Source organism: Bactrocera dorsalis, chromosome 4 (assembly GCF_023373825.1).
Source record: "Bactrocera dorsalis isolate Fly_Bdor chromosome 4, ASM2337382v1, whole genome shotgun sequence".
NCBI lineage: Eukaryota > Metazoa > Arthropoda > Insecta > Diptera > Tephritidae > Bactrocera > Bactrocera dorsalis.
Genome location: NC_064306.1, coordinates 9,735,273 through 9,757,942, shown reverse-complemented (window position 1 = coordinate 9,757,942; position 22,670 = coordinate 9,735,273). Strand labels below are relative to the sequence as shown.

At 34.4% G+C, this 22,670-nt stretch overlaps 2 protein-coding genes across 2 annotated transcripts in view; one reads left to right on the top strand and one right to left on the bottom strand.

The window, feature by feature from the left end:
• The window catches only part of LOC105228591 (uncharacterized), a 125,438-nt gene extending 112,696 nt beyond the window's left edge, over nucleotides 1-12,742 (bottom strand). Inside the window, exon 1 of the mRNA XM_019991157.3 lies at nucleotides 11,864-12,742. Within this exon, the coding sequence (XP_019846716.2) occupies nucleotides 11,864-12,069 (206 nt within the window). The 5' untranslated portion in view covers nucleotides 12,070-12,742. The remainder of the gene's footprint in view (nucleotides 1-11,863) is intronic.
• Nucleotides 6,144-7,854, top strand: LOC125778327 (uncharacterized). Its single transcript, XM_049455342.1, has 2 exons — nucleotides 6,144-7,579; nucleotides 7,638-7,854. The coding sequence occupies exons 1-2, from the start codon at nucleotides 6,350-6,352 to the stop codon at nucleotides 7,644-7,646; spliced, it is 1,239 nt and encodes a 412-aa protein (XP_049311299.1). The 5' UTR covers nucleotides 6,144-6,349; the 3' UTR covers nucleotides 7,647-7,854.
• Nucleotides 12,743-22,670: the final 9,928 nt, after the last annotated feature.

The window sequence follows — 22,670 nt, the reverse complement described above, 5'->3', positions numbered from 1 at the left end:
GATATCATCGTATATTTAATTGAGAAATCCGTTACCTCTGGCGGGGTGGTTAGATTCTTGAAATATCTGATTTCCACTTTTCTTCACATCCCGGAAAGTTTTTATAATAACTCAATTGAGTTTCTAAGGAACTTCCACTGACGTACCATCATTTTCACGTTTCGAGTTCTGGATTCTGGAAAGTTTTTATAATAACTCAATTGAGTAGATGATCTCTAAGGAACTTCTTCGATTATACGTCATATTTTTACCATTTTTTAAGTTAATACTAACAGAGTATTCTGTGGTATTCCGAAAACTTGGTTAAGGATGATCTATCTAAGAAGTCCAGTCTTACGAAATAGGGAATGCAGAATCGGACCTCTGGAACTCTCGTGAAAATAAGCTCATATGAAAATACTTTTGCTAAAAGAAAAATTGGTGATATGCACAGAAAACGCTCATTGAGTTTACAGCTCAATGCTCGACTGTGTTTAAGTTACTTATTCAAGATCTCGTCTCCGGAGAACTTCTATTGTAGAAAAAGAAGTGGAGTAAAATGTGCTATATCAAGTTTCTTGGTTCAAAATGCTGTCAGTAGAGATGAGTACTTCTAAAGAAATTTATATCTGACTACTAGGCCTCACTGTTTGTCGTCGACAAGTGACGGAGTACGATTTTTGATGACTTATTATCGGACAAAGAATGCTGTACAATTTTTGATGACAGATCATCGACTTATCGGAATAGTTTGTATCCGTCCCGTTACGAACTTTGTTTCTATTGTATAAGTAATGCCGAAAATAAAGAAGGTGAGGCGTCCTTAGTATCTAAAATCGTTTTGCAGACCAAATTATTGTGAGATCCCACAGCAACACGCACATCTATGTTATAAATTCCTTAATCCATACCTCAGTGTTCAATATTTCCTACAGGCATTTCGAATCTCGATTTCGCTGTCGATGCGCGAAAGCCAACAAACTTTGGCTGATTATGATTAATCACGCAGCTGATTTGAGAAGGAAAACTTCGGCTCGCACACATACACATACAGCTGCATACACACGATAAACAAAGTTATAGTTTAAAGCGCGATACAAGGAAAGCTTTAGCGCGCTGCCAATTACGAGCGCACGCGCTCCCCTCACAGCACGCCAACGCACTTTGCTGGCTAGAAAGCTACAATTTTGTTGAAACTATAAATAAAAAACTAATTTGAGTTAAACGTTTGAACGTTCAAAGAGCGAGTAAGTGCAGCTACGCGGATTATAGCTTTCCTTCATATAACTTGATGTTTGTATATAAATATGTTTGTAGTAGTTAAGCGCTTTAAGTGGGTAACGAAATTTATGGAATTCGTTAGTGTTGGTGTTCATAAGTCTGTTTTTAGACGTGAAAATCCTATTGTGCTTTCATAAGTATTTCTGAAAATTTCAATAAAGCTAAGCTTTTGTTTTGGCAATAGAAAATTTTTATTAAAAATAACTTTTAGCTTTGGTTTCGCCATTAACTTTGATGTGAACACACATTTTAAACAGCATATTTAATGGCGTTTGGGGAAAAGTGTACGCAACGCATGAAACGGAATATTGAAAGGCATTAATCAAAGGAGTAAGGGCATAAAGCACTTAAGGCGAAGCAACGAAATTTATTATTTATAGTAAATAAATAATAAAATGGCTTAGACTCGAGAGGAAAAAGACGGTATAAGAAAAATTATAATTTGGAAATAAGGTGAGGTACATAGTGACGTTGTAGGCAAGGTAAAGGTTAATCTCGAGAGAAAATTACAACAAAATTGTGAAATTAATGCTCAGGTTGAGGCACAGCAAATCAACGAGTAGTCTCGAGAGGAAATCCAGGTAATATTGTAAAATTAGGCCTAAGGTTGGGTACATAGTGGAATAGCGAGTAAGTCAAACAAAAGCAATGTGTAGACAAAAGCCAAAAAAAAAAAATGTTAAAATATTACTCAGGCTGAGTACACAGCATAAAAACAAGCAAATATGAGAGATCTCTAGAGAACTTGCAGGTAAACATGTAAAATTAATATTAAAGATAGGTACATAGTGAAACTGCAAGGAACACTGAGGCGTAAATTTTGAAAAGTTTTAAGAAAAACACACATACTCTGTGCCCAAAAAATAAGGTGACATTTGAATTTAAACTGCGCGCGTCAAAGGATTTGGAGAATTCTCTCTCAGTCAGATTTATGTCAAATTTCATGTCAAAATATTCATTAGTGTTTGAGATACGTGTCGTTTTGTGAGCTGCTGAAAGTGCGTTTTTCGTTTTTTGCGATGTCGAAATTGGTTTAGCAAAGAATTTGCAGTAAATTTTGTTTACGGAATCAATTTTCTGCTGCGGATACGTTGAGAATGGTGCAGAAAGCCTTTGGTGATGAGGCTATGTCTAATAAAAAATGTTTACAAGTGGTATAGTGAGTTCCAAGCCGGCCGTGAACGTGTCGAAGACGAAGAGCGTCCAGGGCGACCATCAAACTCAACCGACGAAGCTCACGTTCATCTAATCAAAGATTTGGTTTTGAAAAACCATCGTCGTATAATGAGAGACCTTGCTGATGAAGTTGGCATATCGAAAGGCTCAGCCAATACCTTTTTGAAGTTTGTTTTGGGCCTCAAGCGCGTCAAATCTCGACTGGTACCGAAAATATTGAATTTTTTGGAAAAAAGGCGTCGCGTTGAAGTGTAAAAAACGATGCTTTCCGACTACCAGGGTATCATGAAATGCATTATAACTGGCGATGAGAATTGGATCTATGCTTACGACCCCAAAACAACCAATCAATCGAGCGAATATCGTGCCAAAAGAGAGCCGAGAACAAAAAAATCGCGCCAAAGTCGCTCAAAAATCAAGGTCATGTTGACTATTTTCTTCGATTATTGTGGTATTGTGCATTATGAATTCCTTCTAACCGCTCAAACAGTCAACAACGAAGAAGGAACTGAAGGCCATCTCGGAAAGTGACTACAACCAGTGTTTCGAAGATTGGAAAATTTATTAATATAATCTATACGTGACGTAAAATATATGGCAAACCTGGTTATGATGGCAATGTAAAGTCATATTTACGAGTATATGCAACCTTTCAGAATTTTTGGATATTAAGAAGAGCTTTCAGAAGTATTCAGAATGAAGTTTATGTTTGCTAGTTATTAGTTTCGACCCCCAAGATTGGCACACGCTGGCAGAAAGCTTTACCATACTGTCAAATTACGATCTAAATTTCGAATAACTACTTCTCACAGAGAAAAACGTCTCAACCACGGAAAATATCACTCTATATTTATATGCTAGTGTGGTTCGTATGGGTTGAAAATCGACACTTGTACAAAAGAAAAATAAAATACCTTTATACAAAGCTAAAGTTTTCTGTGAAGCTGTAATCTAAGTTAGCTATATTCTAAATACAAGAATACGGTTGTCACCTGTAGACAAAGCGGTACATAGCTGATCAAAATATCCCAAATGTGATGAGGTTCATTTCTGGCTCAATAAGTATGTAAGCAAGCAAAATTTATGCATTTGGAACGAAGTGCAACCGCAGAGGTTCAAGAGCTGTCATTTCATCCAGAAAATATAATGGTTTGGTGTGGCCAACGTTAGACTTTTCCCTAAGGTAATATGTAAGGTCTAAATTCTATGCGGACAACACCGCTTCGTTTCTACAAAATCACGCGTGTATTTCAGCAGTTAGCAGTCGAACTGCTAGAACGAGTCATCACAAATTGGACTCAACGGATGGACCATCTGAGAGCTAGCTGCAACAATTGAAAGAGATAATCTTCAAAAAATATGTGCCAAAAAATGTTCTATCGAAAGATAATCCCTATTCCCTATTCCCTATTAAATGTGAAGTTTCACCGTTTTTTTCTTGAAATGGACCTTCAAATGCATCTATAAGGGATGATTCGTATAACCGAAGTCTTTCTCAATACAAATCTCATATATAGCCTCATCATGACTCTCAAATAAGTAAATTTAGTTAGCCATCTTCCAGGCATATTCATTTCTCAACATATTTTTCTTTATGACATCAGAAGCTATTAATTTGCGCTCATTAAAATAATGCTTATGTCTAGGGAATAATTAGAAGAATTATGTGCTGAAGTTATAGATGCTATATATAAGTTTAGAACTGAAGATATACAAATATACATGTAATACATACCTGTATTGTACATGAATGTAAAAAAAAAAAACTTTATATAAAAGTATGGTGTCATTGTTCACTAAAAATTTTATAATAGAAAAAAAAAATATATTTAATTGAAATCACATAATTTAATTATTTGATTGCAATATTTTTTTTAATAATTGTTTAAAAATTTTAACCATTGGAGTTTATTAATATTTAATATTCCAAATATTTTTTCGAATATATTCTGAAGGCGGCAAATATACATTTCTGTGGTTCGCCATTTCAATTACGGCGTGCTTACCTACATATCCTATCTATTTTATAATTTATTTTTAAATTTTTTGTGGCCTATTCTACTTGCTATTGCACCGCAATAATTTCATAATTGCTTTTTTATTATGCAACCAATTATTTTATTTTACTGAAATGCCAAGCAAATACGTGCAGTTTTTGTTTGAGTATTAATTAAATAATTTCATTAATTAAATGGCAACAGAAAACATCAATTAAACTGTGCACTATTATTTTAATAACATTTTTTTTGTCAAATTAAATCAATTGACCAATAACTAAGCCATAATTAAGTAAATTTAATCCTCAGTAATGCAAAATTAGTAGAAATACGTGTTCGCGCTTTCTATACAAATTACTTAATTAGCTAATGTCGATTTGGGTACGTGACTTTGCTAAAGCGATAAAATGAGCCTGAATGTAGGCAACGTTTGAATGAATTTACTTAATTGCAGTTTTGAAAGCCTAAAGTATGTGTGTGACTTAATATAATTTGAGTTTGGTACTTTATATAACCAAAAAACTAAACAAAGAAAGAGAAAAATAACAGAAAAAAAACATGTTAAGAAAATTAAAAAATATTAACTGAAAATATGGAAAAATTTTAATCATTTCAATAATATTTTTCCAATTTTTAATTGCAAGTGATGAACCGTAATTTAAATATTTTTCTTAATTTTTCATAATTTCAGTTTCTTTAACGACTGTTTGTAAACACTAATAATATTTAATGGGGATTATGACAAAAGTACATTAAATTACAATTTCCGGGTAGGAAATTCTGGAATCCGGGTCTAGGAATTTAAATTACAATTTCCGGTTACTCTTTTGTCAAAATGTATATTCTATCAATAATATCGGGTTTTTAGTTTAATTTATGTACTTTAGGTAAGTGACTTCGCTAAAACAGCCCAAATGTAGGCAACATTTTATGCTTTTGACTATTTTTGCATGTTTTATGAAGAAGAAGTAATGTGGGACTAACTATTACTTATGTGGGGAACTATTTACTTCACGAAATAGATGCTTCTACTAACGAATATAAAAAAAATGAAAGTCTGCAATTTTAAAATTATTTAGAAATATTAATAAAAATTTATTTTATATGTCTTTTTTTAATTTTTCATTTTTTTTTAATTTTTTAGATCAGTTACGGTATTTTTATAATTTTCTAAGGGTCTGTTAAAAAAAAATATTTTGATGATACTTGTTTTTAATTAAAAAAAATTATTTAAGTTTTTTTCTGAAAATTTTCTACTAAGTTTTAAGCATTTTACAAGTTTTGTGGGTTTAATATTTAATGTACATATATTATATTTTTTTTCAATTTTTCAAATTGCATAATATTTTGCTAGGTTGTGTACAGTATTTTTACATTTTTTTAAGAGTCTGATTAAAAAAATATTTAGATCATGTTCTTTTTACTGAAATAAAAAAAATTTATTTAAAAAAAATATATAAGTTATTTTTTTTTTTTAATTATTTTTTTAATTAATTTTATATAAAAAAAAAAATAATTTATTTTTTTTTAATTTAAATAATTCATTTTTTTTTTGAAAATTTTCAGAAAAATGCTAAATAAAAATTAAACAAAGACTATTTAACTTTTAAAAGGTTGAATTAAAACAAAATATCTAATTTTTTAAAAGTTAAATTATTTAATTTTTTTAATTTCTATTTATTGTTTTTTCTGAAAATTTGTTAGTAATATTGTGGCAGCATTATAAATATGTAAATTATATATTGTGGTAACATCATAAATCTGTAAATTATGTATCTTATTATAAATAAAAGAGTGTGGCAGCACGATCTGCGGCCATGTTGAAGATAAAGAAGAACGAGTGCAGATCATTTAAAAAGAGCGTCCAACATAATAAAATTGTTTAAAATATCAGAAGTGGTTGTATTGCGCCCAAAATGTCATCAAACGAGGATTCGCTTAGTTTATACACAGTTGAACAATTAAAATCATGGTTGCGTTCGCTCAAACATAAAACAACAGGTAGTAAAGCCGAACTAATTGTTCGCCTACAAAAAATTCCTGAGGAGCTTCGTGGAAATTTTCGAAACTCCATGGTTGACGTTGACGCTGACGTTGACTGTACGCAAGCCATCATTGCGGAAAAAGAACAAGCTGATGAAATCAACGAAGGAGCGAGCAGTATAAACATCACCGAGGAGTGTGGTGAATTTAGCAATGGGATTGTACCACAATATGACGCAAGTAATCGAACGAGTGTTGAAAAGAAACAAAAAGAGTGTGATGCAAACGAGTGGCGACTTTTAAAAATCGAATTAGAATTGTTGAAGCGTGAGTGTGAACTAAAGAAGATGGAAAATGAACTTCTAATGAGAGAAAAAGAACAGTTGAGAAATAGTGATAATCAAACAAAAAACATTTCCAATAAGCAAAAGTTCGCAGATGTTAAAGAACTTATATCTGAATTTTCTGGTAGTGGTGAATGCCTTAAGCTATGGCAAGCACAACTAAAAAATATCCAGAGTGTTTACCAACTTGATGATAACAACCTAAGAGCATTAATTGCAAATAAATTAAAAGGCAATGCGCTAAAGTGGTTACATTCTCGAGATGACTTGATTTTAATGCCAATCGACAAGTTCTTAAAGGAAATGAGCTCGCTGTTTGAAGAAAAAACAAGCAATTTGATGCTAAAGAAAAAGTTTGAAATCAGGCAGTGGTTGACTACCGAATCGTTTCGAGAATATTTCCAAGAAAAACTAATTCTGGCAAATAGAATTCTAATTGGTGAAGATGAACTTGTAGAATATCTAATTGATGGTATTCCGGATAACACTTTACGTTCGCAAGCTAAAATGCAACGATTTCATGACAAATATGAATTGTTAGAAGCGTTTAGAAATATTCAATTGCCACGATATATATCAAAGAAAATGACAGCAGACAATCAACATGAGCAGTCGAATAATGGACAACAAACAACAAGAGTCGTGAGATGCTACAATTGCAACTCCGTTGGCCATTTAGCAAGTGTATGCCGAAAACCCAAACGAGAGCTTGGTGCTTGTCATGTATGCGCTGAAGTTGGCCATTTAGCAGCAAATTGTCCACAAAGGAAGAGCCGCCCTGTACAACATGTCACAGAATTGATGGAAGGCGATGAATATGTAAGGTTTTTAAATTATGTATTTATTAATTCTAAATTTACTTATAAAACTTTATTAGGATCATTAATTGATACGGGAAGCCCCATTAGCTTTGTTCGCCAACAGTTCGTACCAGATGTAGTAATAAACAGAAAGAACAATGTATTTTTAAAATATAGTGGTATAAACAAAAGTCCATTATCTATTGTCGGAAATGTAAACAGTTTTATTTTTTTCAAAAATAAAAGAATTGAATTAACGATGTTAGTTGTAACAAATGAAACAATGACTCATCCAATTATTTTAGGATGAGACTTTTTAAGTAAATCTAATTTAAAATTAGAATGTAAAGAAATAGATTCGAATTTCAAAGTCGAAAATAACACATATGATGAAGAGTGTCAAAGATTAATGAAAATTGAATTTGATAACACTAAATTTTCTGTGAATTACAATGAAGTATTGAAAACTGAAGCAAAAACTCCTAATGTTTATATAAAAAATGATAATGTAAGTGTCTATGCAAAACAAAAATTTCTGCAAATATTTCAAGATTATTATATGTGCTGTAAGCGCCCCGATACGCCAAAAATTAGATGTGAGATGAAACTGTTGTTGAGTACAGAAAAACTTTTAATTGTCCTCCAAGAAGACTGTCATACAGTGAAAAACAACAAGTTAGGGTTGTTTTAGATGACTTAATGCAAACCAAGATAATTAGGCCGAGTAAGTCAGAATATTCTTCCCCCATTGTTTTAGTAAGGAAAAAAACAGGTGATATAAGGTTATGTGTGGATTTTCGTAGTTTGAATAAGATAACATTGAAAGATAACTATCCCTTGCCCCTTATTGATGATCTGTTAGATAGACTAGCAAATAAATGCATTTTTTCGTTATTGGATTTAAAGAGTGCGTTCTATCACGTAGATATGGTTGAAGATTCGATTAAATACACTTCTTTTGTAACACCGATGGGGCAGTACGAGTTTTTGAAAATGCCTTTCGGTCTGAAAAATGCACCTTCAACATTCCAGCGGTTTGTTAGCCATGTTTTCGATGATCTGATTCGAGCAGAGAAAATTGCTATTTATTTAGACGATATCATGATAGCTACAAGTAATGAAGAAGAACATTTAGACATTTTGCAGGAAGTTTTTAATAAGTTAGTACAAAACAAATTGGAATTGAGGTTAGATAAATGCCGATTTATGGAGTCAGAAATACGCTATTTAGGATATAACATTTCGAGTAAAGGTATTCTACCGGATGAAAAGAATGTAGAAGCTATAGTGAATTTTCCTATACCCAGTAACACAAAAGCTGTACACAGTTTTTTGGGCTTATGCTCATACTTTAGAAGATTCGTTAAAGATTTTTCGCGAGAAGCTCAGCCTCTGTACAAACTAATAAAAAATAATGTTAAATTTACATTTGGGGAAGACGAGTTACAGTGTTTTGAGAAACTTAAAAATAAATTAATTGGGTCTCCTATCTTAGCGATTTACGACCCAAGAGATGATACAGAGCTGCATTGCGATGCCAGCTCTCGGGGATTTGGTGCAATATTATTACAAAAAAAGAGTGACGACAAATTTCACCCAGTCTTTTATTTTTCGAAACGTACCAGCGAGCCCGAATCTAAATACCACAGCTTTGAGCTGGAAACACTTGCAATTATTTATGCACTTCGGAGATTTCGGGTATATCTTCAAGGATTGAAATTTAAGATAGTCACTGATTGCAATTCACTCATGCTAACTTTAAATAAGAAGGAAGTAAATCCAAGAATAGCCAGGTGGGCACTCGAATTGCAAAATTTTCAATATGTTCTCGAACACCGTAATGGAAATAGAATGCTCCATGTGGACGCACTTAGTCGCACTTCAAATATCTTAGTTCTTGAAGAAAATACGTTTGAGCAAAATCTGTCAATTTGCCAAAATCGAGATAGGAAAATTATTGAAATCCGGGGGGAATTGGAAAACAAGGAAAATGGTGTTTTTGAAATGCGGAATGGCTTAGTTTATAGAAAAAACGGACAAAATATACTATTTTATATACCAAATGAGATGGAAGAACATTTATTGAGAAAGTATCATGATGAAATGGGTCATATGGGAAGTGATAAAGTTTTCAGTGCTATAATAAAGTCATATTGGTTTCCCAAAATGAAGGAGAAAATTAAACAATATATCTCAAATTGCCTAAAGTGTATTGCCTTTTCCTCGAAGAGTGGGAAACATGAGGGCCTCTTACATAATATACCCAAAGGAAACGTACCTTTCGAAACTGTTCATGTGGATCACTTCGGTCCAGTGTCATTTAAACATTCTAAGAAAAAATATGTATTTTTGGTAATAGATGGGTTCACTAAATTTGTTAAGTTATATGCGGTGTGTTCAGCAGGCACCAGGGAGGTCATGAGCTGTTTAAAATTGTATTTTAGTAGTTACAGTCGTCCAAAGGTATTGATATCTGATCGAGGCAGTGCGTTTACATCAAAAGATTTTGAAAATTTTTTGAAAACAAATAACGTAAAACATGTAAAAATTGCGACAGGATCGCCACAAGCCAATGGACAGGTGGAGCGCGTTAATCGTAGTCTTGCTCCAATGATAGCAAAATTAACCAGCGGTGGCTTTAATTTCAGCTTAGACAAAACTTTACCGGACATAGAGTATGCTTTAAACAATACGATGCATCGAAGTATAGGCACAACTCCAAGCGAACTACTTTTTGGAGTTTCACAAAGGGGAACTGTCGTTGACTTTCTCAGAGAAAGACTAGAAGAAAATGATTTGAATAATAATGAACGTAACTTAGCAGATATTAGGGATAAGGCAGCAGAAAATATTTCAAAGTCTTAAAATTATAATAAATTGCTGAAAGATAAACATCGGACACAAAGAAAGTATATGGAAGGAGATTATGTTATGGTAAAGAATTATATAAGTAATCCAGGTGCATGTAAAAAGATTGCCCCCAAGTTTAAAGGTCCTTATAGAGTTTGCAAAATACTTCCTAATGACAGGTATATACTTAGAGATGTCGAGGGATTTCAACTTAGCCAAATTCCATATGAAGGAATATGGGAAGTAGCAAACATGAAGCCTTGGTTAAACCATAGTCTCCCTAATGAAAGCGTAATCGGGACGATTACATGTCAGGATGGTCGAACTGTGGCAGCATTATAAATATGTAAATTATATATTGTGGTAACATCATAAATCTGTAAATTATGTATCTTATTATAAATAAAAGAGTGTGGCAGCACGATCTGCGGCCATGTTGAAGATAAAGAAGAACGAGTGCAGATCATTTAAAAAGAGCGTCCAACATAATAAAATTGTTTAAAGTATAAAAATTTTATTATGAGTAACGTCAATTTTTGACTTGTTTTAATCGCAGAAATATTTCCTATTATACATATTTGTATTTTACAGAAAACGTAGACCGACTTACGTGCCAAGCTCAACAATCAAGCAGTCTGCCTTTAAGCCACTAAGCTAGTATATCAAGTGCAATATGCTCTTCACACTGCCTCATGCATATATACAAAATTTTGTACAGATTCCTTATTAAAACTATTATTTTAGAAAATATTTTCCTTCCTGAACGCGACTTTGTGCCCTTATACTTGCATTTACTTTCAATGATACTACTTAATGTCAGTCAAGGTTAATCCACTTAGGCATTGAACTCTTATAAATAATTTTCTTATATGTTTTGCCAGCCAACGCGGTTAAAAGGACACAGCGCGAAGGTATTGTGAAGATAAATGAAAAATTGAGGTTTTTTGCAGCTACCATATAGGCTTGTAACATACGCCTATGTCTTATTTTAACTGTTTGTATATACATATATATAAGTATGCAGTTATATACAACCGTGGCTAGCAAAATAAATCCACTCACGCAGCTAAGTTTATTAAAAAATATCACCTGGCTTTGACAAGGCAGTCATTTGTCTTTTCCTGCCGCTTACATATGTACACCGGCAAATAAATATATATATAATTTTAACTGTATATGTACATGTCAATGTCTGTACAACACAATTCCACCCAACTTGTATTGCCAGCAACGTGCAGCCAGGCGGCAGACCAACAAAATACACGCTTTCTTTCATATACATGCAGAGCATGAGCACTTTGTAAATATAATCACATATTTATATATACAACGGTATATATACACATTACTGTATAAATATTTATCACGCACAGTTATGTTTGTTTGTATCAAGCTGTACATAGAGTCAGTTTTTATAGCATACTCGCTCATTTGCCGGCATTTTCGCACTCACCTGTCATGCGGCTCTTTATCCTTTTCGCGCTCAAGCTGCGTGTCCCTCAGCGCGACTGTCGTTTCGTTGTCATTTTTCTTATCCTTCGGCTTGTTAGTGCTGCCGCCGTCGTTCGTGTTATGGCCTTGCGCGTTAGTATTGTGACTGCTGGCGATTTCTGTGCTGCCGCCACTGCTGGCGGCGTGTTTATCCTTGTTCTCAGTCATGCTGCCGCTAGACACTCAAGCTCTTTGTTTTTGTTGTTTGTGTATTCAAGGTGTTGTCTTTGATTTTTTGTGCACCTGTTTTATTTAATTACGCTTTATAGACACTACCCGCACTTGCACAAATTAGCTTCATTTAATTAGTTGCTCTGCTCTGTGCTTATTTAATCACTTCAATAATTCGCAATCACTCTTTGAACTGACATTCCGCGCGTTGGTTGCGGCCTTTAGTTGGTGTAGATAGTTGCAGGTAGGTGGTTGGTATACCAACACACGCAATTTCTATACTTTGGTGCTCGCGGTAATTTATTATGTGGAAGCCGCTGGTTTGTCGTGGCGTATGAGCAACGCGCCTTTTTACTTCACTGGTTTTCAGAAATTTCCTAATTTGTTATTTTTAGCGTTGAGCCTTTCGAAAATTACTTTTTTTTTAAATCATTAATGTAAAATTTTAATGCATCTTAATTAATTTTATTTGTTTCACTTAAGTTTTTTAACCTGAAAAGTACACTTTTTCATAAAATAATTTTTATTTATTTTTGGATTATATTTTTCTGCAGAATAATTTTAAAAAACTTTATTAATTCCATTTATAAAAACAAAAGCACTTTTATATTTTTAAAATAAAAATTTAAAAATAGCTTATTTGAACAATTTTAATTATAATTTTTTGTATAAATCTATATTTTTTTTTAAATTACATATTAATTTTTGTAACAAAAATTTATTTCGGCAATTTTATTGAATAAATATTTATGAAGCTCATAAAAATTTTTCATATTACTTTTTTTTTTTAATTTTTTTTAATTCCATAAATTTTTTTTAAATCTTTAAAGTTTTTTTTTTAATTTTTTTTGTAATTTTTTTAATTATTTATTTTTTTTTTGTGCCCGAACGAAAGTAGTCACCTTTTTCTTAAATTTTACTGTATTTTTTAATTATTTATTTTTTTTTTGTGCCCGAACGAAAGTAGTCACCTTTTTCTTAAATTTTATGTCGCTTATTTGGAATGCCTGTGAAAGAGAGAAGACAAGAATAAATGAAACTTTATAATTAATACATCATAATAATATCAATGATTTAATAATTTTTATGCCTAATTAATAGTTTTTAATTAAAATTATAACATTTTTGCACTGTATGCAGTTTAATACTTAAAAACTTGATTTCAAAAATTTGTTTTGACGGAAAACTTATAAACAATTTAAAAAGTTTTTAAAGTTTAAATTTAAAGTAATTTAAAAAAATTAAATTGATAAAATAAATGAAAAATTTTCAACTCAATTTCAAATTTCATTTAATTGAATTAAATAAAGACGAAATCAAACACAATAAAATAAAATAAAAAATTAAATCTGCCAAACAAAAAGACATTAATTAAGTTAGATATATTAAAATTAAATTAAACTAAAATATAATTAAATGAAAAAAACAAAAAAAAAATTAAATCAAAATAATTACTATTAAAATGAAAAATAAAAATGAATATTGAAATGGAAATAAAAATTAATTCTAAATTAAATTTTAATTTACATTAAAATTAAAAATAAGAAAATTAAATAAAAATTAATATTGAAATTGAAATAAAAATTAATTCTAGATTAAAATTTAATTAAAATTAAAATTAAAATTAAGAAAATTAAATAAAAATTAATATTGAAATTGAAATAAAAATTAATTCTAGATTAAAATTTAATTTAAATTAAAATTAAGAAAATTAAATTCAGCCTAAAATATGTATATTGCAAAAGTTGAAACCAATAAATCATATAAAAAGTACTTTTCAGCGCTTTTGTATCGCTGCTCAAATTCCCCCCACACTTAATCCCACCCTCATACACACTTCTGCTTGGTACACAGTCTCAATTAGAAATTGATTTTGCCCTGTACAAAAGGTCACACCTTTCGCATTTCGCTCGTTTGGTTGCTTTTAACCGGTTCACCTCAGGCATTAGCACTGTCTGTGCGCCACGCCAAGGTCACGTGATGAAAGTAGATAAAAAGTATTTGCTTTTAATTAATTTTCTCCGAGTTCAACATTTCATTATATTTTATTACTTCACACAGCAGCTTTTAAAGAAAGATAGACATGGGTGGGTGTTGTTAGGTTTAGGATACATATGTTGGTAGTAGATAGTATTACAAGTTGGATGTGGCTTACGTTGAATGACTAAGGAGGCTTACTGAACCCGTAAGATATTGACTTGAGCCTTTAAACCTCTTTGTGTTCCAGTTTTAATGTTTATGTATTACTTGAACCCATAGCACTACTAAAAAATGGTTTAATCTAGATCATTCACTTTTAAAAACACAAATCAATAAGCAATTAATATAACCGCATAAAAGTTTCCACGAATAATTCCTCTACAGCTTGCCAACCGAATGATTAAAAACTTTTAAAATTAAACAAAAAATGTCCAAGCGCCTAAGTACCGAATATCTGGACCCCTGTATCTATAGTTGACTATGGGTTTGTGTGCATGTAAAAAATGGGTTAAATCGCAACAATACCTCCCTTAGTCTCCATATACTTAATGTAAAGATTTTTGAATTTCTACTTGACTTTGTACTGGATATATCGGTCAACATGTGTGTTATCTCAATGAAAATGAGAAAGCGTATTTTACTCATAATAGTGCGTCTTTGGTACCTAAAATAGATAACTTTGAGCGAAAACTTTATCTAACCCCTATATATTTTCAGGATTTTCGAACATTCGGCAGATATTGATGTGATTGGTTTTTTAGTATGTGACATGATAATAGTACGTGGTATTGAGAAAAATAGATAAAGTCGTGTCGATACTACCCCAAGTCCTTCTATATACTACATATAATGATTTTCGTTTTTCCGATTCTCTGGTTGAGGTTTTACACCTTAAAGTATTTCCCTGGCTTTGATTCTTGATTCTTACATGTTGGAAGAATATAAAATGGTCGGTTGCACCCGAGCGTAGCCCATCGTTACTTATTTAAGATTCGAAAAGTTTTATGACTTTTATCTTTTTTAAAAATTTTTTATTCTGTTTATGTTTGTTTCTGATTCAGTTTCTCAGTTTTCTTTGCTTTTAATAGGTTCACTGTTGTTTCGCCATCTTCTTTTCAACTTTTCTACGCAATTTTTATTTCAAAAATTGATATTTTTTATTTAAAAGATATAGCTACACATTTTTTTGTTTCTTTTGTTTTTTATTTTTATTTTTTTTCGATGTTCTTCTTATTATATTGTTGTTGGAAATAAAACTTTTTAACCGCAATCTTGTCACTTCCTGTTCTGTGGTGAGTAAGCTTTGCAAAAGGCGGAGAAAAACGTTTTCTATATGTGTGCTTGTGTACTTCTGTATGCCTATGTGTCTATATATGTATGTGTATTCCACACGTGAGCATTATATCCAACTAAAACATATGCACGTACCACCAGTAAAATACTCGTTTATATATATTAATTTTTAGTGTGTGTACGTGAAAGGCGTGAATTTGTATGAATATGTGTATGTGTGTTTAAATAGCGGTTTTAATTGTGTTTTACATGCCCTTAGACAACTTTTTTGCATACATACACACATATGTATGTATATACTGGTAACTCACAATAATCTACATATGTAAGCCCTACACGCACTTTTCAATCACTAACTGTACCGCTAGTGACCGTTATTGAAATTTCAAACATTTGTCTGAGCATAAATATAAGTACATATATTTTTTTGCCCGATATAATTGCTTGAAGTATCGCTCAAAAGGGTTAACGATGCAGTAAATAACTCGCCACTTCATATAAACTCAAATACGTGTATCTGTTTTAATTGGTTTTTATTGTTGTTGCTTATATTCATATACATATATTGTTTGTGTGGTATATTTGCAATGCGTATGTATATATGTACTTACCTAGTGGCAAATTGCTCATTCACGTAAATTGTTTAATGTTGCAAACACATATACACTCGTGTATTGGTTAATAACAGTGTGAGCGAAAAAATTTCGAACAGAAGGAAACAGTTTTGACAAAAAAAAAAAACAATAAATGAATGATTACTTCAGTTACACCAGCATCCAGACTTACGCCTATACTGCCTTTTGTGTCCTAAAAATATTGGTATTCGTCTGCATAATTATTTCGAAGGTAAGCCCTGAGGTAGTTGGGGATTTTAAAACTTTTTTAGAGAGCGTCGATCATATCCACCCATCTAAATCGCCAGCACCACTTTTTTTTGTATTTATGCTATCAACACTGTGCGGCTTCTACGCTTTCAATGATGGATTTTATAGTTCTTTGAGTTGTTCTGCCGGGTATAAAGCCTGTTGTCTATGGAAGAGTCTTACAGCTTTTGATATCCGCTTCAAGTCCGGGTTTAAGTAGCATTTCATAGAGCTTTCCCGCTGTGTCAAGCATGTATAGTGCATAGAATGTTGATGACAAGTTGGGATCTTCTTTTTCCTTGCTGATTAGTACCAGCCGTTGTTTTTTCCAGGGTTAAGGGAATATTCCGACTTCGAGGACGGCGTTGTACATATATTCAGTAACATATTCAATAGTTATCCGAACGATTTGTTCGATAGCTTACCAAATAAAATAGCTTACTATGTAAATACTTTATTCGAATCGGTCAATTTGTACGAAAGCTATACGCTTTAGTGGTTCGATGACGGCAATTCCAACCAATGCGCAGTTTCTTGGAAGAAGGACGTAAGCTAATTATCGATTGAATATTTCAAAATTTGAATAAAAAGCAATTTTTTTAAGCATTCTTTAAGCACTTTTAAGCGTTTTCGAAAAATGCTCAACCTTAGACCCTACATCCAGAAAAAAAGTGTTTGATAACATCAGTTTCAGTTTTACACATTAGATATGAACTTTTTGTATTTTCAGCAAATTTTAGACATATTCTGCCGCCTAGATTAGTCTCTACCTTTAAAATGGTGAAATTGTGGACGCAAGAGCTTTCAAAGTTTATCAAATTAAGGAGAAAGTGTAAATAAAATGGTTTGTGTACCGGCTAGATCTGCATAAAATGTTTTTACAGACTTAGTGCTCAGGTTGAACCTTGGGAGAAAATTTGCCTCGGAAATTATATACTTCCGACATTGGTTTATGTCACTAGCATATTAGTTTTCTATAACTATATAATAGAAAGCTTTTAAGGACGCAAAAGTTCTTAGGAGCAACATCTTTAAAGTCAAAAAATTACTTGCAGGTTTGAAAAACTAAAAAAGCGGTTGGAAAAAAATGTTTACTTAGCGCTTTGTTTAAACAATTTCAGAGCAACTACTTCAATCCAAAATTCAAAAAGAGCGCTTAGTATAATTTTTATAAATCTGCACATCTCCTGGCATGTACTCATATTGTCAGCGCACACTATTAATCAACACATTTGCGTGCATTCACTTATGTGTTACAGTGTTAACACCGGAGAGTACTCAATTTCGAGATAATCACTTGAAATTAACGAGTTTTCCTGCTCAACGCCCACTTGCACGCGCGCATTTAATATTAACCGTTTACAACAACACAAACAGCAACAAGCATTTTAATTGACCTACAGGGTTTTGAATGGATCTATTTATAGGTACACGTGCATGCATATACAATAAGTAGACATGTATAGCTTACTGAGAAGAGATGGAAGATGTCAGAGATTATTAAGATAGCACCTTAGAATAGAGTTGGGACAATGTTTCTTTGCAAATATAAGTTCAAATATTTAAAACTTTGTCAGAGAAAGGCTCAACAGTTGTAGAAATAATGTTTTAAAAATTATTTTCAGTTAAGAAAGCGGTACAGATTTCAAAAGATTGGTTCAATTTAAGGCAAGAAATTCTCATAGATAATTTTTCGATGTTAGAAGACCTCAATTATTTTCAACCTATCTATCAAAGATTATCCTGGTAAAAGCATTGAAAATGAGGTCTTTCTATGCTTTTACAAGATAAATCTTTGATAGATAGATAGAAAAGAATTGAGGTTTTGCATTGTGACCTATGGTCTATTGTGCCCAATACTATATCACAAAAATCCAGAACTGCGTTGAAGGTGATGTGATCCCTATGAAAACCATACTGGTTATGCAAAGCAACAAAAAATCGAAGTGCTCAAAGCAAAGTTTATAGATTTCGTTCTTTGTCCAACGTGGAGAAAGCAGAATTAACGCGGTTGCTATGGCCAATGATATCGATGTCATCGGCGTACTACGTCAGCAGTTGTACACTCTTGTAAAAGATTGCTTATCCATGGCTGTTGATACCAATTGAGAAAATCTAAGAAGTAGAAAGGTAATTATGTTCTGCAAACTGCGTATACGGCTGATTCAATCACCGTTGAGAAAAGAAGTAGAAAGGTAATTATGTTCTGCAAACTGCGTACACGACTGATTCAATCACTCGGACTGCGAAGAAGTTGCGATTCATCTGAAACAACATTGTCTAGACAATTTTGCGCAACAAAATGATATTTGCTAGGGTCAAATTAATTATTAAAAGGTATAAAAATAGCGCGCTGCAGTGCTGCAAATAAAATGTGTAATCAAAAGCGAGTCAAAAGGATGACTTCACTTGAGAGAAACACGAGAGAAGGTAAAAAAAACTAAAAGACCAACTTTTTCAATGTCTATAAATACTTTCGGGTTTTTTCTATGTAAAACAATAAAAGCAAAAACACGTAACAAGAATAAAAAGACAGTTACTATCAAAAGTAAAAAAAAACAACAACAAAAAGACGCTTGTACAAAAAAAATGAGCGTCAGCAATTCTAACAGCATGTTCCAATAAAAACAGGAGCAGGATACTCGTAAAAAGCACAAAATCGTAACAAAACAAGCAACAACAACAAAAACTTGTTTACAACAACGATAACTACAACGCTTAGGTACGCGCATAGTTAAAATACAGAACTTTTCACTTTCGCTTATTTGGCAGCATTTCACCGCCAGCAGCCACCGCTTACAAAAATCACGCATCGTTAGGCGGAGGGGTTTTGCCGAGCGGAAACTTATTTATTGCCACACTGTGGCAACGTTGCTCTTATTTATTGTCTATTTTGGCTTTTATTGCCGCTACAGTTGTTATAAGTTTTTCCATATTATGACTTCCTTCCTTCCTTTATGCATGTGTGTGTGGTCATGCGGTTATTTACATATACCTTGGGTACACATATGCAAAATTTACGCGTACGGTGTGATCATAAAGTTATGTAGAATTTTAATTACTGTATTTAGTAGCGCGTTTAACTTATGAATATAAAATTGAAACTGAATGGACTAAAATAACTTTACGTAAGTTAGCAGAACTTGCTTAATTTAACTTAACGTAACTTAACATAACTTAAGTTTATTTATCGGAACTTAACTTAACTTAACTTAACGTAACGTAACTTAACTCAACTTAACTTAACTTAACTTAACTTAACTTAACTTAACATAACATAAGTTAACTTAACGTAACTTAACTTAACTTAACTTAATTTAACTTAACTCTACTTAAGTTGACTTAACTAAACTTAATGTAACTCAACTTTAATTAACGTAACTTAACTTAACCTAACTAAACTTAACTTAACTTATGTAATGGGGTCTCGTTCATAGCTGAGGTAAGCTCAGCCGCTCCAGGGTCAGCCTTGGGACCCATGAACCCTTAGCAAATAAAAGATTTGATTTTAATAAACGAATTGTCCACGCCCCCCTTTCAGTGGACAGCCAGACCAGCGTGATGAAAACGAACAGGATTGATGAGTCGGCGTTGACGCTTATTGAAGCTGGCACGGTGATGAAAACGAACGGAATTGATGAGCCAGCGTTAACGCTTAGTGAAGCTGGCACGATGATGAAAACGAACGGGATTGATGAGCCAGCGTTAACGCTTAGTGAAGCTGGCACGACGATGAAAACGAACGGGATTGATGAGCCGGCGTTGACGCTTATTGAAGCTGGCACGGTGATGAAAACGAACGGGATTGATGAGCCAGCGTTAACGCTTAGTGAAGCTGGCACGGTGATGAAAACGAACGGGATTGATGAGCCAGCGTTAACGCTTAGTGAAGCTGGCACGGTGATGAAAACGAACGGGATTGATGAGCCAGCGTTAACGCTTAGTGAAGCTGGCACGGTGATGAAAACGAACGGGATTGATGAGCCAGCGTTAACGCTTAGTGAAGCTGGCACGGTGATGAAAACGAACGGGATTGATGAGCCAGCGTTAACGCTTAGTGAAGCTGGCACGATGATGAAAACGAACGGGATTGATGAGTCGGCGTTGACTTCCCGCTGCCTACTGCTGTTCCCGGTGACCGTCCGATTCGGCGAACTGGAGCAAATGAGCGCACTCAGTGCGAAGTGCTTGCTTATATAGCAAGCACAGCGCAGCTTTCGTCGCGGTAGCGAGGTGAGTATGCGTATGGTGCATTAGGACGTATGGTGGAAAGCTCTAGCAGCTTTCAATAGCGAGGTAAGTTGTGTGCGTATGGTGCAGGTACACGGTGGAAAGCTCTAGCGGGGTTCAGCACCGCAGTGAGGTAAGTTGACGTATTATTGTAAGGTGGTAAAAGCCACGTTACAGTCCCCCCCTCACTTCGGACGGTGATACTTCGCTGGCGGCGGGTGGAAGGAGATCTCCCACGATGTTTCGACTGGAGGCTGGCTGGCTGTCCTAGTTGGCGTGTGCCGTGAACGGGGAGCGGGTGTGAAAACCTTTATTTAATAGTAGTTTCTTAGCCTATAGTACCAAGGCGTCTTATAAACTAGTATTACAAATTTTTAAATTAACCTATTGTACAAGGTGTCTTATAAACTAGTATTACCAATTTTTAAATTAATTTTAATATCTTTCTTGTCATTTTGATTATCTGTGCTAAGTGGCTCGGAGCTAGAGTATTCGGTTGGCAGCTGCTTTAAATCTTGCAGATGCACATGCTCGACTGTATTGGTCGACTTGAATTTTCTGACGATATATGGGCCAGAATATTTCGGAGCAAGCTTCTGTACAAATCTGTTTACTGCGGAAGAGAGCGGATGAGCTCTTTTGAGTACTTTCTCGCCGATGAGTGGCTTCCATGGTCGTCTGCGCAAATCGTAGTATTTCTTCTGGCGTTTTGCTGCAGTAAACAAGTTGCGAGAAATTCCTTGCCAAAGCTCGGTGAGTGTCGGCACGATGGTGGCTTCTTCGTCAGGCACATTCCTATCTTTACGGATTTGTTTCGGTGCAGCCGGTGTGTACCCGAAGTTTATCTCAGCTGCTGATGTTTTTGTCGAGTCGTGTGGTGATGTATCTATTGCGGAAGCTATTTCGGCTAGTTGGTGGTCCCAGGTTTGATGATCGGCCTTTGCTCGTCGTGCAATCATGGCTTCCACGATTCTGTTTGTGTGCTCGGTTGGATTGATTACTTCCTGCATCACTGGGTTGCGTGGAGAATATCTCTGCTTTAGTGGACGGTCGTGTTTAAGACGAATTATGTGTTCGGTGGCTGTGCTGGGGCCGGTGATCGTCGAGAATACTGCTGCGTTTTCAGTGAGGAGAGTATTCAATTGGTGATTCTCCTGTTCCGTAAGATGTTGCCTTTCGGTTAGCGTAGCAAGGTGATCGGTAGGTGCCTGTGTGCTTAGGCGTGTTGCGGTTAGGGGCTGACCATCGATGGTGATAGTCAGGTCTCGCTTCCTTAAGAAATCCATGCCTAAGATGACATGTTCCGAAAGCGTCGGTAGAGCTGATACAAGTAGGTGCGTAGACTTGTTTCCCAGCTCTATCGTAACAGGATACATTTTCGTGCTAGGTATATACGTCTGGTTAGCTAGCTGAATGCGACTGGTCTGGCGTCTGGCTTTAATTTGGTGTTTATCTAGATGACGTTGAAGTTCTTTGCCGATATATGTGAGCGTGGCTCCGGTGTCCACCAGAGCTTCTATCTGCATGCCTGCGACAGTAATGGGCAAATAATAACGGCCATCTGGTTTCCCTTCTGGGTACGGAATCGTTGCTTTGAGTGCTGTTGTACTGGGTTTGAACGGAAAAGCTCGCACTGTCGTATGTGTAGGACAATTGCAGTCCCGCGACATGATTCCGTCGCGTCCACAGCGAGAGCAAAATATTCGCTGCTGGTTGCGACATTGGTGTCTTCGGTGTCCCGGCTGCTTACATCGCCAACAAACGTTCTCGCTGCAATACTTATTGCTTACCGCCGTCAAACAGTGATTGGTGTTTCTCGCTTGCCTGGTCTCCTCGCCTTTCAACAATTCGAATTCTTCCGTTAATTCGAGTAGTTCGTCCACGCTGTTGAAATCGCTCCGACGGACATATAAGCGATATTCCACCCTTAGACCGTCATATATACGCTCGGTGTGATCTTCATCGCGTAGTTTCGGGTGCTGGCGGATGAGCGTTTGGATGGCCAGCACATAATCCTTTGCTTTCTCTCTGGGTAATTGCTTGCGCTGATGGATGGTTTCCTCCAGATATGCGAGGTGACGTTTCGGTAAAAAGAACCGTTGAGCCTCGTAACGAAAGTCGTCCCACGTGTTGATGACATTGCGTTTTATACGAAACCATTGCAGCGCTTTGTCCTGCAAAATTTCCGGCATAGTAGCAAGAAGCTGGTTGTTTGCTATAGAGTAGCATTCG

Excerpts from the sequence above, each read along its gene's own strand:
- LOC125778327 (XM_049455342.1), top strand. The coding sequence starts at position 6,350 with ATGTCATCAAACGAGGATTCGCTTAGTTTATACACAGTTGAACAATTA.